This window comes from Schistocerca piceifrons, chromosome 2 (assembly GCF_021461385.2).
Source record: "Schistocerca piceifrons isolate TAMUIC-IGC-003096 chromosome 2, iqSchPice1.1, whole genome shotgun sequence".
Taxonomy (NCBI): Eukaryota; Metazoa; Arthropoda; class Insecta; order Orthoptera; family Acrididae; genus Schistocerca; species Schistocerca piceifrons.
The window spans coordinates 620775635-620798139 of record NC_060139.1 but is presented as its reverse complement, the minus strand read 5'-3'; the positions used below and the strand labels follow the sequence as shown (position 1 = coordinate 620798139).

The window sequence follows — 22505 nt, the reverse complement described above, 5'->3', positions numbered from 1 at the left end:
TGCAGTCAGTGAGGTTTCACATCAAAATGTGTACTTGTACAAAGAAATGAAAGGAAAAATAAAAGCTGATGACTGAATAAAATGTGTAGCAAGAAACAGAAAAACAGAACTTCAAAGAAAAGATCTAATGTGGTTGAAGTACAAGAATAATAAATGCAAGGCAGGAGGAAAAAGTGTAAACTACCTGAACATTGGACCTAAAATATTATAACATGGAAATCATGCCACATTCATTTCAGTCACTTCCAGTCACTGAACTAACAGCAAAAAACAAATGATAATTTGAATCTGAAATCACGTATTTACTAAAGCTAGTCAATCACAATACATATTGGGATGCAGCACAGAATATTTCCTTTGTGTTTAAATAGAATGGCATTCCAGAATGAATTACATACCTTCCAGCAATTCCACATATTTCTTTTTTGCTCTCCTCTTTTTCTTTTTTGTTGCTGACTTTGATATTTCTGCAGTGTTAGTATGTGTGGAATGCAAACGAACTTGTGGTGCCAGTTGCACAAGATGTCGATAATCTGCAAAGTAATATTCTCACACAAAATCTGAGCAATAGAAATTTGTGAACAATCTAAAGTCCCACTGTTAGGAACAAGAATACTCTTTACAAACAGGACACACAGAAATTTTTTATAATATTGTATACAACAGAATGGCTTTTTTAATTACCATATGAGCCCACGAAACCATTACTGGTGTAAGTCAAAAAGTGTTAATTTTGAGTCTGCACTCTGTTTACTACACAAATAGTGTAAGTGCATTGTCACTGTACTTTGTGTGGAGGGCAGCACTATCCAACAGAATACGACAGTAAATCCATAACAATGTTTGCATGAGTGGTACAAATCTGTTGTGATGTAAGTGTGTCAGCAAGGTTGGCGACCACGACAGTTGAGTCCATTTGTTGTTTTGCAGATTAAACCTTGTTTTGTAAACTTTATGATTGTTTTGTGTGAGTAAAAACATTGACGATTTCTACTAGTAGTGACTATGGTGATCCAGATAATGCACCAGGTGAAACAAATTCAACAGAGAATGAAACTGACAATGATACTACTAAAATTAAGACAATAACAGTTTTATTAACATTATTTTGTGTAGGGATTCTAGAGTTCTAATGAACATGATTGGGTATTCAGTTTTGCTTGTTTTTAGATAGCAAAAAAATGGCTCTGAGCACTATGGGACTTAACATCTGAGGTCATCAGTCCCCTAGAACTTAGAACTACTCTAACCTAACTAACCTAAGGACATCACACACATCCATGTCCGAGGCAGGATTCGAACCTGGGACCATACCGGTCACGCGGTTCCAGACTGAAGCACCTAGAACCGCTCGGCCACTGCTTTAGATAGCAAAAACTTTCTTCTCTCTCAAAATATGTTTAATAGCTATTGCTATTATTATTATTATTATTATTATTATTATTATTATTATTATTATTATGTGAGATGACTTACACCACCATTGCATCTACTGTCAACAAAATTTCATACAGCTATATTTGCCATGGTTCTACCTATCATTGCTATTGCTGTCATAATGTTTTTTAATCAAGGTAATAATGTTAGGGAGGAATTCCTTTTATTTCTGGAGCTACTGAAAATACAGAAAATGTGGAAACACTTCATGAAATGGAAAAGGATAGACAGAAGAAGAGAAAAACAGAGGGGAAACATGGAAATGGAATGTGAAACAAGCAAACACAAAAAAAAAGTAGTTCTCAGCAAAACTTTTATACATAATGCAAACATTCAAAATAATGCAACAAACTAACTGATGAAAATAAAACAAGATAACTTTTTGGTCTATTCTGGAAAATGGTAGAATCGGCTAAACAAAATATTTGTGTGTGTGCTTGTTGAAGCATGTATCGATTCAGAAGAAGAGGTCACAAGATGGCAGCATAAAAAATAAAGGCATCACAAATGAAAATTATTTGAGTGCTGATAATGAGAGTGTTCTCGCATTTAAAAATTACATCATCAAAATGCTCCAAATATCAGATGGAATATTATTGAGCCTGTCCTCTGGGCTCCTAGGTCATATTTGGATCATTCCAGTGACTGGCAGAGAAGACCAGCTTTGTGAATGAAATTTCAACAAAGTTCACAGTTTGCAGCATTGTACCCAGAAATGATTGTGGCCCCCTAATGATCCAAGTGGAAGGACTGAACCAGAAATTTCAAAAGTCTATAACAAGCTAGGATGAGACATCCTGGATTTACACACCATGGGGCTGCAGGAAACCCACAAGCATCTTTGTAACATTGAAAAAAATGCCTCCCACAAGTGGATGTATTAAAATCCTCAAGATAAACTGCCAAAGCATTCACAACAAAATGCCCGAGTTTGAAGTATTTGTGAAAAGCAGTGCAGCTAACATAAAATTAGGTACAGAAAACTGGTTGAAATCTGAAATTGATAGCAGTGAGATTTTTAGTGAAAGTTTAGGTATATATCAGAAGCATAGGCAAATGCTAAATGGAGGTGGGGTATTTGAAGCAATAGACAAAGAAACTCCAATTCGCCAACACAAAAATTGAAGCTGCATGTGACACTGTTTGGGCAACACTAAGTATCTGTGGTGGGCATAAAGCGATAACTGTAGCCTTCTATCACCCACCAGACTCATCACCTGATGTATCCGAAAACTTTAGAGAAAATCTCAGTTCACTTGTACATAAGTTCCCCAAATATACTGTAATCATTGGTGGAGACTTTAATCATCCAGCAATTAATTGGGAAAATTGCAATTTTGTTAGTGGTGGATGTGAAAAGACAGCCTGTGAAACATTACTAAATTCCTTCTCTGAGAGCTAACTAGTACAGATAGTTAGGAGTCTCACACATGATGGAAATGTACTGGATCTAATGGCAACAAACAAACCTGATCTCTCTGATGATCTTCACATTGAAACTGGTATCAGTGACCATGATGCGGTTGTAACAACAATGATTACCAAAGCATAAAGGACAACTAAAACAAGTAGACAAATGTATATCTTCAGTAAACTAAATAAAAAATCAGTAGTGTTATTTATCAATGAGGAACTTGAAACTTCCAGCACAGAGCAGGAACATGCAGAGTAATTATGGCTCAAGTTTAAAAGAATAGTTGAGTATGCACTGGGTAAATATGCACCCAGTAGAACAGTTCATAATGGGAGGGAACATCTATGGTAGATAGTCACTGTAAAGAAACATCTAAAGAAACAGAGATTACTGCATAACAGGTGTAAAATAAAACACAGGATTATAGAGAGAGATGCTGAATGAAATGCATTTGGCTGTCAAGGGAGCAATGACTACTATAGCAAATAATGTCAAGCGATATTTCATAAAACTCAAAGGCATTCTGGTTGTATGAAAAGGCTGTTAGTGCCACCAAAGTTTGTGTTTAGCCCCACTGAATGCGACAGGAACTGAAACTGAAGATAACAAAGCTAAAGATGAAAAGTTTAAATCCATTTTAAAATTTTCTTTACAAAGGAAAATCCAGGAAAATTGCCCCATTTAAATTCTTGCACCACTGGAAAGATGAATGAAATAAGTGTTAGTGTCAGCGGTGGGAAACAACTGACTTTGATAAAACTGAACAAAGCTCCAGGACCTGATGGGATCCATAAAAGATTGTCTACTGAATTTGCGACTGACCTAACCCCTCTTCTAACTATAATCTATCACAGATCCCTCAAACAAAAAACAGTGCACAATAGGTGGAAGAAAGCATAGGCCACACTTGTTTACAAGAAGGGTGGATCCTGAAAGCAATGATCATGTGAAACCCAAATTGCACTTTCTCAAATGACATACTGAAAGCTTTGGATCAAGGCAACCAGGTGATGCAGTATTTCTTGATTTCCAAAAAGCATTTCACATCGTACCAAATCTACATTTATTGTTAAAAGTATGATCATATGGGTTATCAAGTGAAATTTGTGAATCGACTGAGGATTTTTTGGTAGGGAGGACACAGAGTGTTAATTTGGATGGAGAGTCATTGTAAGATGTAGAAGTAACTTTTTGGGCATGCACCAGGAAAGTGTGTTGGGACTCTTGCTGTTCCATGTTGCATATTAATGACCTTGCAGACAATATTAATAGAAACATCAGGCTTTTTGCAGATGATATAGTTATCTATAATGAAGATCCATATGAGAGAAGTTGCATAAATATTCAGTCAGATCTTAATAATATTTCAAAGTGGTGCAGAGATTGGCAACTTGCTTTAAATGTTAAAAAATGTGAAATTGTGCACTTCACAAAACGAAAAAATGTACTATTCTATGACCAACTCATACAAATACCTGGGTGTAACACTCTGTAGGGATATGAAATGGAATGATCACATACACACAGTTGTGAGTAAAGCAGGTTGTAGGCTTCGGTTTACTGGCAGAATACTGGGAAAATGCAATCAGTCTACGCAAGAGATTGCTTACATATCACTCATGCTACCCATCCTAGAATATTGCTCAATCCTGTGGGACCCGTACCAAATAGGACTAACAAGGGATATTGAACATATACGGAAAAGAGCAGCACAAAAGGTCACAGGTTTGTTTGGGCCACGGGACAGCATCATAGAGATTCTGAAGAAACTGAACTATCCTGAGAATGCCTACTTACAAAGTTTCAAGAACTGGCTTTAAATGATTATTCAAGGAATATACAACAACTCCCTACTTATCGCTCACACAGGAATCGTAAGGACAAGATTACATTAATTACAACACAAACTAATTCTTCCTGCACTCAGTACATGAATGGAACAGGAAGAAACTCTAATAACTAGTACAATGGGATGTACCCTCTGTCATGCACATCACAGGGGATTGGAGAGTATGGCTATAGGTAAGGTCTTGGCATCATCCAATGGTGGACAACACGTTGGGCATGATTTAATTCCTACAGTTACTCGGTTTAACTGGGAAGTGTGTGAAGAATCAAATCTGTAGAGTAGGTAAGAGATTGACCAACATTACTGAAACATGGTACAGGGACAAGTATATGTGGCATTGTCAGTGGGACGAAATATGGCATTCTACTCAGAGGCGTTTCTTGTCTGAGAAGTCCACACTTATTATTCGAGAGAATATGTTGATGATATATTATATTTGCTACTGCTAGATTTATGTTTTGGTTGACTTTGTTTGGTAATAATGTTTTTTAAGTATGTGTGCGTGTGCCCTTGTGTGGGCATAACTGTGTGTTGCTGTATATCAAAATGGATGTTAATGCAGTTTTATATTTTCTTGTTAGGGCTGAGTTGTTGGTAACTCTGTTGGATTGAGATTGGTAGCTGTCATGAAGGTTTTATGTGCATTGGGGAGGTAAGATTTTCGATATTAGAGTATGTGTATATGTTGGTTTTGTGGTACCACTGACTTTGTTTTCACTTGTATTGGAACACTTTATACTGGCACCTCTGTGACCGGTGGAAGTTGGCTGACTTAGTGCCGCTCCAGAATGTTTATGGTTGCTGCCAACGTTAGGTATGTCAAAGTATTGAGCACTGTTACAATAACTACCCATTGTGAATATAGTGTTGATCTGAGTGCAGTTTTGCATGTAATGATTACTAATATTACTTACAAAAATGAGCAAAGAGACTCTACCTGATCCTTCTAGTGATTCACCATCAACTTCCGTGTCACCTCTGTGACACATTAACATTAACCTATTACACATTAATTTCTTTTATAAGCTGTAGGTGGCTGCTCTGGAACGAGGAGGCGGGGCTTGTCTCAGCGGCCAATGTTCTACGAGCTGATCAAAAGCTTCCACTCCCAGCAGCCGCCACCCGCCACAGAGGAGAAAAAAAAAGTTGGATAGGTATACAGTGTGTCCCAGAAATAATGGTCAATATTCTACTCAAGGGTATGCCAGGAATGATTATTTGAAGCAAAAAACTCTAATAAACAAGACTCTAAAACGCATATCTTAAGAGCTATGAGCACCCGTTCAGAAGAAGAGGTGTGTTTCATAGTACTGGGGATGTAAATGTGCCACAGCTCTTAAAGTAAGCATTTTAGAACTCATGTTTACTAAACTTTTTTCTTCAAATTATTGTTATTGTCATTTCCCTGAATATTGACCATTCCTCCTGGGACACCCTGTATAAATCAAGAGAAATAATAGAGACCAGAATTGTTGAACCATGTGTAATTTTGTGGTATTATGGATTTTGTTTGAACTATATAGGTCAGGTGAAATTTCCAGTATCGGGTTTGGAGCTATGTGTGGGTTTGTGGTTTCTTGGACTTTGCTTGATTTATATATGTCAAGTTACATTTATGATACGGGTTTGTTTATTGTGGTTTTGTTGATCATTACAGATTTCGTTTGCCTAAGTTTACGTTAGTGTGCTTTTTGGTATATCTTTATTATCAGGATTGTCATATAGTTTGTCTGCCCTTGCCCAAAGTCGAGTCATTCCATGTCAAATCAACACACTTTAAATAAAAATTTTACCTTACCCTCTTAGATTTTGCTGAAAGTTGGTATACTTATAGTGGGTGCTGAAACTAACAAAAATACCAAATTTCAATTTTTTACCTCAAACCATTCCTGAAATATGGTCATGTAAACTTTTCAAAAACTGGCCAAAAATGTGTGAACGGACTTTTTTTAAATTGCCGTAGGAGCTGCCCTAAATGAGCTAGAGAACTGGGAAAGGTGTAATTTTGCAGCATTTTTCATGCTCTTTCCAGTGATAGACAAAAAAACATAGCTTCTAATTAACAACCTTTTTCAAAATGGTAATTAATATTTTGATTTAATTTTTTTACAAAAAGTACATAATGAAAATTTTCAAAATATTTCCATAACTACTTCATACTGTTGTAAATCACATGGCAAAATATAAATGTGGGATGATGATGGGTTCATTGTTAAAAAAAAAATTATTCCAGACTCTTGTTTTTCACTAACGGCCCTAGTTTGACCAAACTGACCTTTAAGGTAGTATGTCAGTAGAGGACCGTATACATAGGGCTTGATGTCTGTACAATAATTCAGAGACTGGAGCCATCGTTGAAATGATGTAGTCTGCATTGTTACCTTCTAAGGCTTTGTGTGCCTACAGCATTATTGTGCACTGTGGTTTTAGTGCAAATCAGTTGTTACCTCTGTGTTGACCAGTCTGTATCTATTATATTTAATAGTTCATTTTCAAGTAAATCTATACACTGAATTGGTTTTTGTATAAATATGGAAGCAAGTAAAAAGTGCAGTGCTGTAAGAGTGCAGTGTTGTAATCCATTGAAGAAGTCAAATCATTTTATTAGAGACAGAAAAAAACTGAGAAATGTCACAACATGGATGCCCAAATTATTTCCTCAAATACCAACTGGTGCCAAGATTTGTGATAAATGTAGGAAAGATGTAACCAAATTGAAAAATACACCAGAGCCCATCAGTGATGAAAGTGTTGAAGAAGAATCTTCTGGATCAGAGATAATCATCCGAGACCAAGACCCTGACTTCACTCCAACTTCAGTAGCTGTTAAAACATTTAACACAACACTTCAAGAACTAGGTGAGTCCCCAATTGACAAGAAAAAACTAACATCTAGGCATTACGCCAAATCAGAAGTGAAGAAAATCTCATCAATGACACGTAAACTTTTTGTTGCTCCTGAAACTTCTTCGTCAGATACTGATACTGATGAGTCCGTTCTTGAAAATCTTAAAAGAAACTTTAAAAATTCTATAAGTAGAGCAAAAAAACTAATGATTCTTACAAATTTACCTGAAAAGTGGAGTGTCAGGAAAATAATGAGGGAATTTAATGCTTCTAATTACATTGTTCTAACAAAGAGATAGAGGGGCTGGCCAGTACTTACCTCAGCTCAGTACAGCCGATAGATACACATAAAACAGAACTGAAAATTTACATTCCTAGCTTTCGGAACTTTGTTCCTTCATCAGGGAGGAGAGAGGGGAAAAAAAGGGAAGAAGGGAAAGTGGATTCAGTTACTCACAACCCAGGTTATGAAGCAACAGGGAAAGGTAAACAGGGAGGGTAGCAAGGATGGAGGCATGGTTGTCAGAGGGAAGCCTTCCCTCTGACAACCATGCCTCCATCCTTGCTACCCTCCCTGTTTACCTTTCCCTGTTGCTTCATAACCTGGGTTGTGAGTAACTGAATCCACTTTCCCTTCTTCCCTTTTTTTCCCCTCTCTCCTCCCTGATGAAGGAACAAAGTTCCGAAAGCTAGGAATGTAAATTTTCAGTTCTGTTTTATGTGTATCTATCGGCTGTACTGAGCTGAGGTAAGTACTGGCCAGCCCCTCTATCTCTTTGTTAGTATTTGTTTCACATCTTATATGAGATTTTCCATTAATCATTTTAATTACATTGTTCGGCAGTCCAAAAAAATTTTGAAAGAGAGAGGATTCATGGAAGGTCCAAACCCAAAACCAGGGAAGTGTTCACCAACAGAAACTGTCAAAACTGTACATTCATTTTATGAAAATGATGAAGTTAGCAGGGCAATGCCAGGTATTAAAGATTGTTAGACAATTACAGAAACAAGTGGAAATAAAACAAAAATATCAAAAAGACTTATTTTGTGTAACCTTAAAGCAGCTTACAAACATTTTAAAGACAAGTTTCCTAACATAAAAATAGGTTTCTCTAAATTTGCTGAGTTGAGACCAAAACATTGTGTATTAGCTGGCTGGAGTGGCATACACACTTCTGTGTGTGCACAACTCACCAAAACATAAAATTAATGATACAAAATGCCAAACTAAATACAGTAACAAACAGCAGCTTAAACAATTATAAGCAGTGCATTGTAAAATGCTTTGCAACTCCCTTAATTGGTTGATTGCAACATGGGAAACTGTGAATACTGCCCAAGAGAAACTGTCATACGTAAAATTTTAAAAGACTCTTTTCATGAAAACTTAATTGAACAAGTTCGGTTCCAACAGTGGATGTCAGTTGACCGATGTAATCTGGAAATTGTTCAGAAAACTTCTGAAAAATTCATAGATTTATTTTGTAGTAAGATGTCGACTTTGATTCGGCATGACTTCATTTCCAAGCAACAATGAACATTCCTTAACTCCACAAGAGAAAACCTTATGGAATCTGAATTTGTTGTCCTATGTGATTTTTCAGAAAATTATAGTATAGTTCTACAGGATGAAGCTCAGAGTTTCCATTGGACAAGACAACAGATTACCTTTCATCCTTTTGTTATATATTACAAAGAGGAAGACAAAATTGAGCATATGAGCTTTGTCATTCTGATTGCCTGGAGCACAATACAACTGCAGTTTAAACCTTTCAAAAGAAGCTAATTTCATATCTAACAAATAAATTTCAAAAGATTCAGAAAAAGATATGCTATTATTCTGACTGTTCTGCCGCTCAGTATAAAAATAAGAAAAACTTCCTGAACCTTTGCCTTCATGAGGAAGACTTCAACATTAAAGCTGAGTGGCACTTTTCAGCCACAGCACATGGGAAAGGGCCTTGCGATGGAGTAGGGGGTGCAGTAAAGAGACTGGCAGCTCGTGCAAGTTTGCAAAGGCCATACCAAAATCAGATCCAAACCGCACGAGATCTATTTGAGTGGGCAGTAGATAATATCACAAATGTTGATTTTGCATATTCCACTCAAGAAGACTATGCTGCTTCAGAAATATTCTTAAAAAGCCGACTTGAAGAGGCATTGACAATCAAAGGAACACAGCAATTTCACGCTTTCATTCCCAACACTACATCAAAATTAATAGTCAAATACGTCTCAGGTGACATGCAGAGTTAGGAGAGGGAAGTAACTACATCACCAGACAAACTGAAGTTACAAGATGTATCAGGCTATGTCACCACTGTATATGGCAGAAACTGGTGGCTTGGGTACATTTTAGACAAAAATGAAGAGCTTGATGAAGTGAAAATAACTTTTCTTCATCCATTTGGACCAGCTAAGTCATTCTCTTATCCTGCACATGCAGATGTCCTGTGGGTGTCAGTTCTGAATGTTCTCACAAAAGTGAATCCATTTACTCCGACAGGGAGAACATACATTCTTAATGAAAGTGATGTAAACCAAACCCAGTCAGCTTTATTAAAATGTAATATATGAAATTCCAAGACAATTTATTGGGAAACTGCTTTCAACTCAAAACTTAATTTTTGTCTCAGGTTAGTGTTAATGTATATTTTATAGAAAGTTGTTTCAAAATTATTGTTAGTGCCTATTGTGTTAAATTTTAGCTATGTACAGATACCTGTTACTCAAAAACAAACATTATGTATTTAATTTGTTTAATAGTTTCATTTCAAACATCATGGACCAGAACTATTATGTAAATATTTGTACTTATTCATACTTTATTTCAATTTGTAGTTAAATGCTCAATTTCTTGTTTTTGTTATATCGGTTAATATACTGTTAGTGAAGTTGTATGAAATTAAAATAAGCAATCAACTTAATTATAAAATACGCTGATTAGTTTTGGTTTAATAAGGTGATGTTTTGATATTTCTAATACTTTGTTTACTTACCTTTCAGTATATTTTAAAGAAATTCCTGTTTGTTAAAGGTCAATTTGGTCAAACTAGGGCCATTAGTGAAAAACAAGAGTCTGGAATAATTTATTTAACAATGAACCCATCATCATCCCGGATTTATATTTTGGCATGTGATTTACAATAGTATGAAGTAGTCATGGAAATATTTTGAAAATTTTCAATTATGTACTTTTTGTAAAAAAATTAAATCAAAATATTAATTAGTATTTTGAAAAAGGTTATTAATTAGGAACTATGTTTTGTTGTATATCCCTGGAAAGAGCATGGAAAATGCTGCAAAATGACACCTTTCCCCGTTCTCTAGCTCAATTAGGGCAGCTCTTAGGACAATTTAAAAAAAGTCCATTCACACATTTTTGGCTGGTTTTTGAAAAGTTTACATAGCCATATTTCAGAAATGGTTTGAGATAAAAAATTGAAATTTCGTGTTTTTTTTAGTCTCAGTGCCCACTATAAGTATACCAACTTTCAGCAAAATTTAAGAGGGTAAGGTAAAATAGGTGTGTTGATTTGACATGGAATGACTCAGTCTCATAATTCCTACGGCTGCACTGTTAGTTTGATGTTATTTCTGCAGTTAAATATCTCTGTATTAACTGTGTATGTTTACTTGTGTGATGAGTGATCTCACCAGGCTCTCGGACCAGGGACGGCTGTATATGGAGATGTCGTAAGGATAACAGGTCAAGGGAAGTGTTTGATCCCAATGTGTGGCTGTGAATGTTGGTATTGGTATCGGGAGATATTTTTGAGCTATATAGGTCAAAAATATGAGTTTCCAACATGCAGATGACGGCATGAGTCAAAGCCAGCAGATGGTGCCACAATCTTTGATATGACACAGCTTCCTATTGAAGAAGAAGTGTGAGGAATAACTAATAATTTAAAACAATAGACACAAAAGATTTTATGCAGAACACCCCACTGAAATATGAGCATTTTAAGTCATTCAGCCCAACAGCACAAATATAATTAAACACTGCACAATTTTCCAGAGTCATTTGAAAATTTTGAAGCCCTTTTTATGGCACTTATCTGACAAAATAAGAAAACCAATAAATTGTGGCGAATTCAATATTAATTCTTTGGAGGAGTCTGACCACAAACCTCAGTTGTTAACTTTCCCACCACAATAGAGAAAGATAGTGAGACCTTAATAGCGGAAGTCCCATAAGTGACGGAATACTCTCTATGATTTTTTTCCCACTTTTAAGGTAAAATAGACCAAGAATTATTATTAATGATAAATGCTTTTAATGTATTTTCTACATAAGCAAAGAAATGTAATTTTCTTAGGGTAACAGTTTGTGTTTCATTCATGTGATGAGAATTATGTAAAAAATACTTCAGGAGATTCAATGATATGACCTGCATATTGTTCTCTTTTATAAAACATCAATAATTCACCTCACTCATTTCCTATAAAAAGAAATAAAAATTCTGGGGTCGACCGAAGCGTCCGATCCCACCCGTCGGCGTTGACCCGTGACGTAAGGCTGTTCTGGTATGTAACGTCACGACGGCGCGGAATATAGTTTGTGAGAGTGGCGCGTTTGTAGGTGTCGTTCTGATGCGATCGGTGGTGCTCTCTGGTGGTGTGTTAGGTGATGTTTTTGGTTTAGTTTGCGAGTGTGGCCGCATGTGTGAATTTTGGTAAATTGCTTTTTTATGTCTTTGGTAGGTATGGATATGACTGACAGGGTCAACAGTTTTCGGTTGTCGGCTATTATGGGGGACAGTGCGTTGTCTCTTAATAAAATTTCTTCAACTATTCGGATTTTTGGATGAAATCGTGAAGTGTTCAGTATGTCGTGCAGAAATGAGGTTTACTTAAAGTTCCGACGTCTCGGACCAGGGACGGCTGTATATGGAGATGTCATAAGGATAACAGGTCAAGGGAAGTGTTTGATCCCAATGTGTGGCTGTGAATGTTGGTATTGGTATCGGGAGATATTTTTGAGCTATATAGGTCAATAGAAGTGTTAGGTCCTTATTTATGGGATCGGGAGCTGCTGTTGAGCTATATAGGTTAAGGGAAGTGTCCGATTCCAGATGATATTGTGTTTAGTGGTATTTGGGGAGTTTTATGATGTCGTTTTTTTTCGTCATTTTGCGTGGTTTTGTATGGGGGTGGCTGTCTAAATTTGTTTATATTTAGTTTGTCCCCACCCAAAAACCTCAGATTTCCAGCGCTTGTCCCGTTAGTGTCATTAGGCTTTTTGTGGAACGTGTGTGCGTTTGTTTTTCGATGTATTTTCGTCCTCACAATGTGTACGTAACGACTTTATATGCGCCATATTGGAATCGTGGTTTATGGTCGTTTCCACCATATTTGTGACGTCATGGGTCAAAGCAGACGGGCGGGATCGGACGCTTCTGTATTTCCAAATTCTGTTATGGAGAGGAATAAATGGGATACAAGATGGCACAGAAGATAAATGCATTAAAAAATATTTTCTAATGAAATTTCAAAAATCTCCAGTAATGGAATGGGACTTAATAGTAACAGAATGACACTTTCACTTAAAAATTACCAGTTTCACTGAGCAGTTGCATGAGAAAGACTGTAGTTATTTCTTTGATCTACAGCACTTGCAGCCAAATTCCCTACAATTTGGTCTTTTTCTACTCAATATTTATCTTCCTTTGGGGGAAATGTAAACTTTTTTTTCCATTTGGGTCTTCCTTCATATTTCATATCCATCTTCAACATAAATCGTCTGTCCCACAAAAAGTCTTGTCCTTTTTGTTTGCGTATGAAACAAGAGCAAAATTCCCTCGAAGCAAGGCAGTACAATTAATCAGGTCATTTTACTTTGCTTTGGCTGAAGCTTGGTTTTTGGAATTGTGTGCAAACTTCTGGAGAGTAAGTTAATGAGTAATAATGGTACTCAATAATAAAAGAAGAAGTAGGCATAACAACACAGATGGTTTTGGTCTACTCTACTGAAACTATTCCCATCCTTATTTGAGCTAATTCCTCCTTATTCTCCACAATTTGCGGGGCAGATATAAAAAAAATGTTTATGCTGTGACGCCTTTCATTTGTAATTTTCTGACAGCCCTTAACACCAGAAGCACACATTTCCCAGCTCTGCAAATATTTCGGACTGCATACTTATTCCATAGCGTTCTCTGAAAAATATCAGGTTGGCAAAAAAGAAACACTGCTTAAATTGACTGATTGTACCGTCACAGTAGAAGACGCCTAACAACACAATACATGAAAAGGCTCCATTCATAATGACCTTCAAAGATAGCCAACATCCTGTTGTAGTACAAAGGAAGTCAGTAAATTGTTTTTCTATCTTTTTTTTTCTTATAGGCAATAATGAGTTTATTTATAATTTGACAGTTGCAGTATTTCCCCCACAGAAAGTATTTAATTAGCTTAAGTTATGAAAGAAGAAAGACGGTTTGTCAGATTCTACATGCAACACACATCCATTTACTCATATCACTGTAAATTTAAAGTAAAGAGAATTATTTGGTCATGTTTCAGCAGGTGCTCTTCAGACAGACACTATGTACCTTTCTTCTCTCTTAAAATTATGTTCTTGCCTCAGAGAATAGCCAACATACAATGGTCTAAAATCGCAATATAGCCACCATTTAGCTGTATTTGATGTGCAACATCTTAAGACTCAAGGAATGTCAGTCATTCCATTATAAAATTAATGTGATTCCATTATTAAATTAATGCCATACCCTTACTTGATTTACATCATTCCGTTACTCCATTTATGTCATTTCTTTACTGCATGTGTGTCATTCTGTTACATTATAAAAATACTGTTAAAATGAGTCTTTTCTTTATCTCACAAATCTGTATTTGCATATCTATAACAGCCTTCCATAAAACTGCACTGGTACTGAAAAACAACTTTATGATTTTGTCAGTAACAGAATGAGAGGGGAGACCAACAAAAAACAAATCAGCCTGGGGACAATACTAATTAAATAAATTCAAAAGAAGCTAATGAAATGGACTGACTTAAGATATTTATAGTTTTTTGGAGATATTTTGTTAATACGTGCCTTTACAATGCTTGCTCCTTTGCTTTAAGAAATTAGTTTTCAAGAGTAACTAGAAGCTGAAATTTTAGACACGTTATAGAGCCATTTCTTCAGTTTCAGAACTTTTTAACATAAAGATAGAGCTTCAACTGAAAAAATTTTGTGTTCCAGGTGAAGTGGTAATCAGTGTTATAATAGGAATTTTTTTATGATTTAGGCCTATGTCCATCCTCTTGTGGAACAGCCCATTGACATGTGACAACATGTTCAACAAAGATAGTGTGTATCCACTTTTGACTGGATTATCAGATGTGGGTGGGCATACATGCACGTGTGCATTTGTTTTCTGCTTCTTTCTGCCTCCTTTTTCACACAGAAATTCACATACATGCAAACCATCATTCACTCTGTGTCTTTAATAAAATTTTATATTGGCACATTTCTTAGAAATGATTACTGATACCTCACTGACAGTTTAAAAAAAAAAGTACTATTTCTACTAATGCAGTTATGGCCCCACCAAGTAGTTTAACTATACAGCCTCCGAAAACAAGATTTATACCAGACATGGGAAGAGTAATAGAATAACATTACTATTGCCCTGTATTTAATATTCCTGGTAGAGAAAATGCAACAACCATATTGATCAATTACTCAAATAACTACATTAGTAAAAGTGTTTAGTTTTATGAGATATTGTCAAATGTTAGGGCAGAAAGGTATTTTCACATTTTATACTTTTTCCGCCCTCTAACATCGCATGGGATAATATTCTAGGAAAATCTTGGAAGAACTGGTGTGTTGTATTGTACTACAAAAATGGACTATGACAGTGACCAGCAGAGTTTGTAATTACAAAAATCATATCCTTAGACTATTATACATTAACACTCATTTGTTAGCACATCATAATCATCACTATCATCAGCTCCTCCTCCTAAAAAGTTGTAGATCGATTATAAAATTTGCTTTAAAGAACAAAATGTCTATTTCTGTGAACAGCAGCATAGGAATAGGTCCCAAACTCAACCTAATAATTTGTTAAGGCCAGTACTGCAATTCACAGTACTGGTAGTAGCCTCCTGCACAGCACACACGAAGTAATATTAATCCATGCTGCAAATAGCACACATCTGTTCAGCAAGAAGGCATATATCTTGTTTTCCATGTGGTTGGCTGCCTCTCTTGCCTGCCAACCAGTTCTCTTAATGTTAAGTTACTGCTATCACTGTTCTGCAAGGTATGAGATCACAGTACTCAAGCACAGTAGATGCAGAATGGGCATCATATTACATTAAATGTAGATCAGAAAAGGTAGACTGAATCATTTCAGTTCTTTACCTACCAAATTCTGGCTCCCCTCAATGGGGCGTCCACCACCATTCCTGTTCCCTCCACTATCCAGAACAAATCTGTTTATACTGCGCTGACTATATCATCAAACTTCCCTGGTCCACTGCCAATGTTACTTTTGGTTGCTGAAAATAGTGTTGAGAGACAAAAACAAATTTGCAGTTACATCTATGTGGTACATCCACCTGTACAATCTTGATGCTCAGTAACAACACACCAACGAAACTGCACACATTCCTCCTATTAGACTATGTAAAATGCCAAATATAATTCTTCTGCTGCAAAATTCTGCAATCGTTTTGCAAGAGTGTGGGTTGGCTGGTAATTATGTTTCATTTTATTTTTCTCAGTGACATATCTCCCACTCAGAAACGAATAGTCTGGGAATATTTGCTCTAGTGTTTACTGCTGTTCAATTCGGATGGCTGGTGAATGTTTTTAAATTACACCATCCCTGCTCGTGTATCCCGTCCTCCTGGCATTTTGACTTGGCTTGTGAAAGTTTTCCAGGCACAGCTTATTCTCAAGATCATTAAAGTTGTCAAGATATGCACTATCCTAAGAAAAACTGTGGAGTATATGTCAATAAAATAAGTATAGTAACACATTTTATATACCTTTCTGCTGCGGTACAAATGGATGTTCACAAATCGGGCACTTTCTTTTGGAGAAATGTTTACTTAATGACGATGACAGCGATCCTGTGTTGCTCGCATAAAATTTACGTAGTTTCAGTATGTGATACATTCTGCGCATGGGTCAACTGTCGTAGAGATGAGTACAACAAATACAATTCACACAATAACTACATCCTCCTTAGGTGCCCAGCACTCCTCATGCCGGAGCGCACAGCATTTCCCTCTTCATTTGTTACTTGAATGAAGTGTTTTGTTATTATCACGTGACACCCACTGTTACCAATCATCGAGGTTTCGGCCACTTCCATATTAAAGTTGTAACTTCCGGTTGCATCCACCCAAGGGGGAAGTGTTAGTGTTGTAGTAGTGTTGAGGGTTGTATGAAGAGCTGTTTATAAGTTGGAGAAAACATGATCCTTCTGGAGATCAATAATAGGATAGTAGAAGAAACGCTAACGTTAAAATTCAAAAACGCCCTTGCGGGGTTAGTATTCATGTTAAGAAGGTATTATTCATACCAAATGGGCATTATAACCACCGGCTGGGGTGGAGCGCCTGTGAGTTCTACGAGCATCGCTTCCCGATTCCTTCAGCATCCTAATCATCTGTGGCACACTCAGTATTAAGTATAATTAGTATGCGTTAAGATACAGTATATACATATGATTGACATCGAGTTTTTCGTTTAAAACCCAGCGGATTAACGTAGTTGTCATACCATGTTTTTGACAGCTGACAGAAGCCTATGTTTGTATTAAACTGTACAAATTTTTGTTTTGTTATATTTTAAACTGATTGTAGTCATCTTTTCAGTCACAAACCAGAATCGATAGACATCACTATTGCTGACTTTGATGGAGTTCTGTTTCATATATCAAACGTAGGTGGTGATAAAACTAAAGTCAGAGTGGGTATTCCTCTTTATAATTATCAGTATAGCGTACGTCATAGTGAAAATGTGTTGTTTTTGTCTGAGCATCTGTCTTGCTTCTGGTTTCTCTCCAGACAAGTATTTCATTGAAATTCTACAAAGAACTACAAGAACATGGTGCTGATGAACTCCTGAAAAGAGAATATGGCCCTCTCCTTACTCAAGTTGAAGATGGTAAGAGTACAATATTTGAATTATTCAATAAACAGTGTATATCTTGTAGGCCTATGTGCAATACTGAATGTTCAGTGTCGCAAAACATTTCTTTGTATTAGACTTGAATGTTTATATGTTCACCAAAGATCATGGCTTAGTGTAGAAGATATATTAGATTGACTGCTGTGTACAGCACTAAATGGAGACGAGAATGACTTCATAGTTGTTTTATAGGGAAATTCCCAATCCCACCCTATACAAAAAAGCTTTGTGCACTACTGAGATTGTGTTAGTAATAGGCTAGCATATCTGTAAGCTTTCCCGCAGAAAGAATAATAATTGTATTAAGAAGGGAAAATGAGAATCGTTTTCCATCTGAAGATATAGTGAGTTCTTCACCATTGTCATTGATGGACGGTATCTCATACCATGGAGTTAATGTTGTTTCAACTTTCTCTGTTTTCTTGTATATCATTGTTCATTTTATTGCCACAAAAGTAAATAATCTTGTACTGTTAATGCTTGGTTCCAGCACCTTTACATTTAGATTGATAGCATTTTTAAGAGATTATTTAATGAGAGTGCTTCATAACTGTTGCCATAAAGACTGTTTTCTGTGCTGACATACATTCTGTTCTGAAATATGGGATCACTGTGTGGGGTAACCCACTATAGCTTCTAAAACTCTCCAGGATGCAAAATATCATGCTGGAATAAAAAGTAACAAACCTTATGGTCCACTATTTAAAAGGATGGGGGATTCCTTCTATTCAATATATTTACGTCTTTGAAAGAGCAGTGTTTATTAAGAAATGTGCAGTAACAAATCCTAGTGTCCTCAAAAGTGAAAATCTTCATTATCTGCATACAAGACAGGAAACTGACTTTAAAAACCGATTTGTGCCAAAAGGAACATTACACCACAGTAAAATTGTTTGTGATAAGTTGCCAAAAAATTCAGGTAATAAATGATCTAAATAAATGGAAGCAGCGTGAAAAGAATATCTGTTGCTTCTATGGTCTGGAAGAGTTCCTCCAAAATGTTTGTGTACCTAAGAGAGTTAATATTAAGTGTATAAGCCACATTCTTTATCACTTACAGAAATATTTTGTAAATATGACATTATCTACTTGTAGCATATAAAGACTGTAATCATTAATATAATTGTATTCATATTTTCAGTTGTAGTTTTCTAGTTACAGTGGTTTAGTTAAAAGTCAGAGCTGGAAAAAAAAATATTCATTAATACACAGAAAACGTCATGTAAACATGTAGATATATTTGCATTGACCTGTCTAATATCTGATCTGTACTGGATATGTAAGATTTACTAGACCAAATAAAAAAGACAAATAGAAGTAATTCTAATATCTACATATAAACTAAGTGTTCATCACGTCCAATGGAAATCTGATGAAAATGATCAATTATATTTCCCCCTCACAGTAGTAGTGATTAATCTGCTTGTGTGTAAGTTTCATTTTCAGTGCTCCATTAAAATCGTACATGACTTCTGTTTTTTTTTTTTTTTTTTTTTTTTTTTTCTTTATTTGTTTTTCAGGTTATAATGTTTCAGTTTTAATTGACTTAGAAAGTATTCCCCAAGACTGGGAAGATATTGTTAAAAAAATTGGTCTTCTGAAGAGGAATTGTTTTGCATCTGTATTTGAAAAGTATTTTGACTTCCAAGAGAGGGGCGAGGAAGGCCATAAAAGAGCTGTTATTAATTACAGGAACGATGAAACACTGTAAGTAATACTGTTAACCATATTAATTCTTATTTACTGAGTTTTTACGCATTCCTCATAGTAGCTCACAGTGTATAATTACCATTATTTGCTATTGTCAAAAGTAGCATATATTTTTGTAACTAGTGAGACAGTTGTAGGAGAAATCATTTTTGAAGCTAGATGTATTTCTCTGCAATGCAATGGCCAAAAAATGTTAAGTACCTTTTAACAAGGCAGGCAAGAATTTTTCATTTGTCCAGGTACTGTTTGCTTTTCTTTTCCAAGCTAAAAAGAGCTAGATCTCATGTAATTTCCTTTTTTTTTTCCTTGCAATGATACTCATACAAAAACAGTTATTACTTTGAAAAAGTTTTAATTTTTTGTGCTATATATGGAGAATTTTAAGGAAACAAAATTTTCATTAAGTGCCAAAGGGAGCTTTTCAAAAGTGTGTTAAAATTGTTAGTTCAGAAATACAGATAACTGATGATTCAGAGAAAAAGAAAACTAAAGAAAATCTCATCACAATGAGACAAGATACATATACATATGTACACTGCAACTAGATTTGAGTTTGAACTAAAATACTCCATGAACATTAACAAACACTACTTATTACTGAGTATATTTCTATTTGTGGTATGTATGTTATGCTGTTGTGACAAACTTTGTTTGTAGAAATTGTAAAGATAACTAGCTATCTCATAAGCTTAAAAGTTATCTTATCTGCAGGTGCTGTTATGTACATTGCTATCTATCTTGCTTCAGGCAAGGATGAAATAAATCCCTGACTTTATTGTTCAGTACTAGCTCTAACCCATTTTAACATTGCGGTTTGACACAGTGATTAAATTCAGCTAGTTATGTGAAATGAACACTGAAAGACATGTTCATTAAATAAGTTCTGTCTCTGTTGATAATAAAGAGGCTACAGCTAAGTTCCCTATATCTTGTAGAAGCACAGCCCAAGACTGTATTACTGCTTAATCATTGGCACAAAGAGAATGAGTGGTTCTTTGTGATTTAATAATTTTGTCTAATATTTTAATGATTGTTTCCCAGTGGCCTTCACTTATTGGTTGACTTCTACAGTACAGTGTGTCATAATAGTAATAATGCAGGCAGATGACATGCTTTGGTGATATTATCATCTCCAGTCACATAGAATTAAAAATGAGACAATATGCACCAGTGAAAGTTTTACTTCAGAATACTCACTAAGATGAAATAGTACTGTTCAACGGCAGGCGTTTAGAAAGAGTTATAAACTATATATTCGATAAATTCCTTCCTCTTAGCTAGCAAACTTCCAAACTCTCCCCCTCCTCCTTGTGCCCCTTTTCAACGTAAGAGTTACTTTGAATAGCACATCTGCAGTTTATCAGCGCTAGCATTCGATCTAGTGCAAAAATTTGGGCCTTACTTCTGATAGTATGCAGCTGTGGCCTTCTGAAAGCACAGCTTTTAAATGTTTGCTTACACCAGTTATCACTCGCTCCAACCACTGTAGCCACCTCATGCCCAAACGTGAAGTACTGTACAATGCAGTGACAACCAGAACCCTGTTATTCATGTGATGTTGAAGATGATGGAAGAGAAAGGGTCACGGACACATCTACCCAACGTGTTTTGAAATCTTGCTTGAGAACATGTTATTCTACTAAAAAAAAAGTAATATGATTACGTAATACATCAACCCCATATATATATTAATGTCTGCAGCTATATATGTGCTTCAAAATCAAAATGAATAAACCTAAGCAAATGAAGAAATATTATGAAGTGAGGTTACTGATTTTCTGTTTACGATTTAATCATGCCAGTAACATTGAAGAAATCACATCTTATACAAATGTTGTTCACTTTCACAATGCCAGATTTAAAATCCAAAGAAAATAATGAGTAACAGTGTCATTAATAAAAATAGCACTACATTACTTCTTTAATGTCACACTTATTAATTTACATATAGCATTGTGATTGCAATATGAAAATGTTAAAGTGCAAAGACATCTCTGGCATCACTGCAGGTTATAGATCGCACACTTTGACACAATGACCAAAACGTGTTACCAATGTCAAAATGCTAATTCACAACTTCTTATTCACTTCACTGTGCAGGACTTTGCACTCAGGGATTAAGCAGCTGTAGTGTGACGTGGAATGAGTGACGAAGAACTGGTGGGTGCAAAACTTTAAAAGCTGTATCTTCAGAAGTTCATATCTGTGTACTGTCGGAATTATTGCCCATATTTTCACGCGAGATCAGTTGCTGGGGCTGATATCTTCTAAGTGTGTTTTTATCCGTTAAATTATGAGGTCAAGTTGATGTTTCCTTATGAATGATAAAGGTAGCTGCTGCCAACAAAATAATTTTTTTATGATAATTACTACCACTCCCCAAACCCCCTCTTTTTTTAGTTTTTTTTTTGTACCTGTCCTCTAATAAAATTGAATTTTAACTAAGGTATCTGACTTTTTAAGGCTCTTGAATTTTTCTTTGCGTATTGTTGGTTCCTCCAATCAACCTGACCACGAAAAACTTACTTGTTTAGCTAGTTAATTATATTAGCGGAACCTGGGTGCAACTTGTATCCACATTTCATTAAATCTTATACTTGTTGAAATGCTGGCCATATATACAGAGTGAGCCAAAATTCCTATTACAGGTTTCTAGGGACTGTAGAGGGGACTTAGTAGATGAATCTTTATAAGGAACCCAAGTACGGAATGTACTGTTTAGATGTAAAATCTGTTTGAGGATCAGATCACTTCCAAATCTCCCACTTCATGGTATGCACACAGTGGAGACAATGAGCTCTGACCTGCATGTTGAAAAGTGGGGCCATACCAATGGCATGGTGGGATAAGCCCCTGCCAAGGATGCAGGCACAGAGGTGGCACAAAAACTGACCAGAAATGGACAGGTAATAAAAATGATTTAAGAGTCGTGGAGTGGTATGTGCAGGCTGTGAGATATTCCTTTGCCACCACATCAAGGAAGTACTATGAGTGCTTCAATGTGGAGAAAAATGTTACTGTCAGAGGTCAACTGCCACGTACAACATGATGTTCACTGCAGGGGTCGAGATGCCATGCACAACTA

The 22505-nt window shown here is 35.9% G+C and overlaps 2 protein-coding genes across 2 annotated transcripts in view; one reads left to right on the top strand and one right to left on the bottom strand.

Annotated features, from left to right (window-relative positions):
- LOC124777195 (DNA-directed RNA polymerase, mitochondrial) overlaps positions 1-16802 on the bottom strand; it is a 283528-nt gene extending 266726 nt beyond the window's left edge. The window contains exons 1-2 of the mRNA XM_047252510.1: positions 16561-16802; positions 399-533 (exon numbers count right to left, since the gene is read on the bottom strand). Coding sequence (XP_047108466.1) covers positions 399-533; positions 16561-16699 — 274 coding nt within the window. The 5' untranslated portion in view covers positions 16700-16802. The remainder of the gene's footprint in view (positions 1-398; positions 534-16560) is intronic.
- Positions 16803-16901: 99 nt separating this feature from the next.
- LOC124776666 (probable actin-related protein 2/3 complex subunit 2) overlaps positions 16902-22505 on the top strand; it is a 54757-nt gene continuing 49153 nt past the window's right edge. The window contains exons 1-4 of the mRNA XM_047251767.1: positions 16902-17065; positions 17395-17488; positions 17587-17686; positions 19231-19417. Of these exons, the coding sequence (XP_047107723.1) occupies positions 16992-17065; positions 17395-17488; positions 17587-17686; positions 19231-19417 (455 nt within the window). The 5' untranslated portion in view covers positions 16902-16991. The remainder of the gene's footprint in view (positions 17066-17394; positions 17489-17586; positions 17687-19230; positions 19418-22505) is intronic.